This window comes from Delphinus delphis, chromosome 1 (assembly GCF_949987515.2).
Source record: "Delphinus delphis chromosome 1, mDelDel1.2, whole genome shotgun sequence".
Lineage (NCBI taxonomy): Eukaryota > Metazoa > Chordata > Mammalia > Artiodactyla > Delphinidae > Delphinus > Delphinus delphis.
The window spans coordinates 21,369,533-21,373,589 of NC_082683.1; the positions used below are offsets into that span (position 1 = coordinate 21,369,533).

The 4,057-nt window shown below is 52.1% G+C and overlaps 1 protein-coding gene across 3 annotated transcripts; it reads right to left on the reverse strand.

Moving 5' to 3' along the window:
- Positions 1-490: 490 nt before the first annotated feature.
- On the reverse strand, positions 491-3,695 carry IFI6 (interferon alpha inducible protein 6). 3 transcript variants are annotated; one of them, XR_009517977.1, is made up of 6 exons: positions 3,650-3,695; positions 2,144-2,243; positions 1,729-1,782; positions 1,499-1,648; positions 795-1,013; positions 596-715 (listed from the first exon to the last, which is right to left on the reverse strand). XR_009517977.1 is itself a non-coding variant. In XM_060001959.1 (5 exons), exons 2-5 carry the CDS (start codon positions 2,211-2,213, stop codon positions 609-611), a joined length of 381 nt encoding a protein of 126 aa, XP_059857942.1. In that variant the 5' UTR covers positions 2,214-2,243; positions 3,650-3,695; the 3' UTR covers positions 491-608. The 3 variants fall into 3 exon arrangements, 2 of the variants coding, with proteins under 2 accessions (XP_059857942.1, XP_059858012.1); XM_060001959.1 differs by lacking the exon at positions 795-1,013 and having other exon boundaries at positions 491-715; XM_060002029.1 differs by lacking the exons at positions 795-1,013; positions 1,729-1,782 and having other exon boundaries at positions 491-715.
- Between the last annotated feature and the right edge of the window lie 362 nt (positions 3,696-4,057).

Consider the following 4,057-nt stretch of genomic DNA (forward strand, 5'->3'; position numbering starts at 1 on the left):
GGCCTTGTTGACCCCCCAGAAGCTGCTGTTACACCGTTTCCCCAAGACAAATGTCTGGCCTTCTATCCTGAGCCTGAGGGAGACTACTCTAGCACTTCTTTGGAGAATGGAGATCTGGCTTCTCCATCTCTGCCCAATCAGGGAAGTAGTTGGAAACTTCTCTCACCGAAAACAGAAAGAATCTGCCTCCCCAGGAACCCTGAGAAATAGAGCCTGAGCATTCAGGCTGTGACAGGATTAGCAGCTCTGCTGGGAAGGAGTCCCGGAGGAGGAGATGTCTGCGCTGGGTTATGAGCTTCAGAAGGACATTCTAGGCAGAGAGAACAGAATACGCCGAGGCTCAGAGGCAAAATCAGCTAGTTCTGCCCCAGGAGCTGTGATGGCCTTTGGGGGAAATGCGGGTGGGGTGTGTGGATGAGGCAGCCCAGAGCCAGATCTTGTGGGGCTTCTCATAGCCAGCACGACTCACAGCAGGACAGAGTGTTTTCTGAGAGACGTTTATTCTGTTTTTTTTACCTAGGTCATTGCCAAGTGTGAAAGAGGAACCTCTGGACTGCAGCTGGAAAAGGAAGACAAGGAGGAAGGAGCGGGGTCCAGGGAGCTGCTAGCTACTCCTCATCCGCTCTCTCCTTCCCTCTGCTTTCGGTTTGCTTGTGGACAGTATAGCCCAGAAGGGCCCCAATCTTGGCCATGAGGGCACTGCCACCGTTAGCCCCTGTAAAGCAAATACAGTTGGTGAGAGAACAACCACCTTATAGCACAGGACTGTTTCTAGCCTTGCCCACACCCTTCACCTCTCACTGCAGACCAGGGGTGCAGCCTGGTCTGTGTCTTCCTCTCTGCCCCCTCTGAGAAGGGCTGTGTCCTTTTGGGCTGGTTCTTCGGGCTTTTGCCATCCAGAATTGAGGGAAGATGGAGGGTTCAGAAAGGCAGAGGGGCAGTTTGTCAGGGGTGGTTTTTCTGTAGGATTTTGGACGCCTCAGAGGGGGAGAGAGAGAAAGAAAAAGAAAGGGCTGGAAGAAAGAGAGAGAGGTGAAAGCACGTATTTTAGAAGCACCATTCTGTGCTCTGTATCCATCCCCTTCATGATGTTCAAGAATTGCAAGAGCAGGGTTGGTATGAGATTGAATCGGGTCGCTTCACCACATTTCCTTGGCACTCTGGTTCTCTGGGATTGAGGAGACTCATAAAATGTTAAATTGAGGATGTTTATCCTGGTTAACGCATGAGGAAACGGAGGGACTTGTGACTTGGCCAAAGCATTAGTGAAGGCTCTGGCCTTAGAGTCTGAAAACCAGAAGGCAGACTGACTGGGTTTGAATCCTGGCCGTGGTGCTAACTATATGGGAGAATTTGAGTAAATTCCTTAATCCCTGGGTGCCTCAGTTTCCCCATTAAGTGGTGGGGATTAGAAGAAGCCCCGCCTAGTAGAGCTGAGTTAGCCTGTGAAAAGGGCTCAGGACAGAAAAGAGGGCCACCTGGGCCGGCCCACACTCACCCAGGCTCTGCAGCGTGGCCACCAGCCCCCCGGCGGGCACTCCGCCCCCGTTCGCCACGGCCGACCAGCTCATCAGCGAGGCAGCCACCGAGTTGGCGGCGATGCCTGTGCTCGTGAAGCCCAGCGCGGGCAGCGCCACGGCCATGAGCCCTGGAGGAAGAGGAAGCAGTGAGGGACGCCAGCCGCAGGGCCCGCCCCACCTTCCGGGGCTCCCCGCCCTCCAGACCCACCTCCTCCGACGGCCATGTAGGTCAGCGTGCCCCAGAACCCGGACTCACTTTCTTCTGGAAGGAGAGTGGGCAATGTCCAGTGGGGAGCAGGGTCCCCCTACTCTGTGCCTGATGCTCCGGACCACCCCCGGAGGTGGGGCCACCATCCTCCCATTTCGGAGAGCCTCAATGAAGGGAAGGGACTTTTCCCAGGGCGCTCTGCCTGGTACAGAACTGGCATGAACTCATTTAGGGAGAATGGAAGAATTGACAGAGCAGGGATTCGAATCTGGGACTCCAGCTACAGGGACCCCGCGCCGCGCTGTCCATTGGAATAGCTTCTCTCGTTCAGAGGCACGCCTGGGTCTCGAAACCAGGGATCCTGAAACTCTCCGCTTCTTTATCCCGGAGTCCCCAGGTGCCCCAGGATCCTTACCTGTCTCCTCGCAGCCGCAGGTGTTGAGTAGCAGGTAGCACAAGACGAGCGATACCGCCTTCTGCCGCATGGTGGCACAGCGCAAGGCTTTGTCGCCGTACTTGGGATGAGGGAGAGGGAAGAGACGGTCCCCAGAGCCCTATTGGAGCCACTCCCGCTCTATTGTATTCCCTTTAGATTCGAGGGGGAGTCCACAAAAAGCAGCAAGATGCTCTGGACTGAGCCCAGGACCCCTCTAAGGAGCCGCAGGCTTTCCGTTTCCTCACGGCACCAGCGGGCTGATGTTCCTGCCACACCGGTGGTTATGAGAATTACAGGATGGAATCCTCTCCGGTACAGTGCCTGGCATGCACTGTGCACTCAGCGGAAGTCAGCTAGTATCATTACTGTGGTTTCTGTTTCTGGCTTTGTCTGGTTTTGTCATAAGCAGGATACCTGGGGCTTCTCTGAGCCTGTTTCCTTATCCCTAAGGTGGGCCTATTAATAAAGCCTATTTCGGAGGGTGGCTGTGAGTTTTGCAACCGTTCACCACTATATCCCTAGCAATTAGAACGGTGCCTGTCACACAGAATGTTCTAAACGATGGTTGATGATAGATTTATTCTCCCACTGCATTGAATATTTACAGGCCCCAAACACTGGCTTCACATCAACTTCCTTTCTCACAAAGAAAGCAGAGAGGGGTAAAGGAGCTTGCCCAGGGTCACACAAGGAATTGTGCAGCCTAGACACAAACTCAAGACTGCAGAATCCAAAACCTATGCTCTTTCCATTACACAGCAAAATAGAAACACACTTCCCTTCCCCCACCACAACTCACCTCTAATGTGAACTTTGTCCGCTCAAAGCATTTTCCTTGAATTGAAAACGAACAAAAACCCCAAACCACTTCCCCTCTACTGAGCACTTCCTCAGCACTTTATGGTACAAGGTTATTTATACCCATAGCAACCCCATAAAGTAGGTACCTTTGTTCTAAACCACACGTTATAGATAAGGAAACTGAAGCTCAGAAAAGTAATAATCCCAAGCCTGCTAAACTAGGGAGTAGCAGTCAGGATTTAAAGCCACAATTGACTAATGCCCAAACCCACACTTTGAATATCTACTTCAGATCACTTCATCTATCCTCAAAGATAAACTCACTGTCACATTAGATTCTGCAATAAAGGGGTTTCAGAAATCGTCCAGTCCTTTGGACAGGTAGCTTGATTCTCATTTTACAGATGAGGAACTAAAGCCCAAGGAGGTGAAGTGGCAGGGTTAAGGCCAGAGACTGCTGACATGGCACCTATAAGCTAAGTTTCATGACTCTTGGGGTTTTGCAACCCAACCCCCTAAAAGCCCACCAACACATCCCCTCAGACCACTCTGAGTCCAGGGCACTCAGGGGTGTAGACTCCCTGAAGAATGGGCATCCCGGCTCTCATGGCATGAGCCTCAAGGGCAGGCAGCCTGGCAGAGGTTGGCAGCTTGACACCCACATCTCATAGCTTCTGGGTTTACCTTTGAGGAGAGCAGAGAAGGAAGCTTCCTGTCTGCAGCCTGCTGATAGACGGGAACAGCAGTGAGGTAACAGCTCTTAGGCTTGTTTTTTATAGCCCTTTCAGATTGCCCCCAGGTGGCCAATCCCTGTCAGAGTTTCTAGTTTTGGTTTCCCCGAGCTCTGCGGAATCTTTTCTCTTCCCCTCCAGCTCTGTTCAGTGACAACATCTCTGCTGAGCTGCCTACTGGCCAAAAAGTGTAATTCAAGTCGGAGACTTTCCGAATAGCTAAGAGTATTCAAAGCAGGTCAAACTAGAGTGAGATCCACAGCCCTACTGGGCTTAGTGAAGCCCGATCACCAGCTCCTCCTGGGGCAGAAGGTCTTTCACAGTTTAATTCAATTAATAATAATGCCTACCACTTATTGAG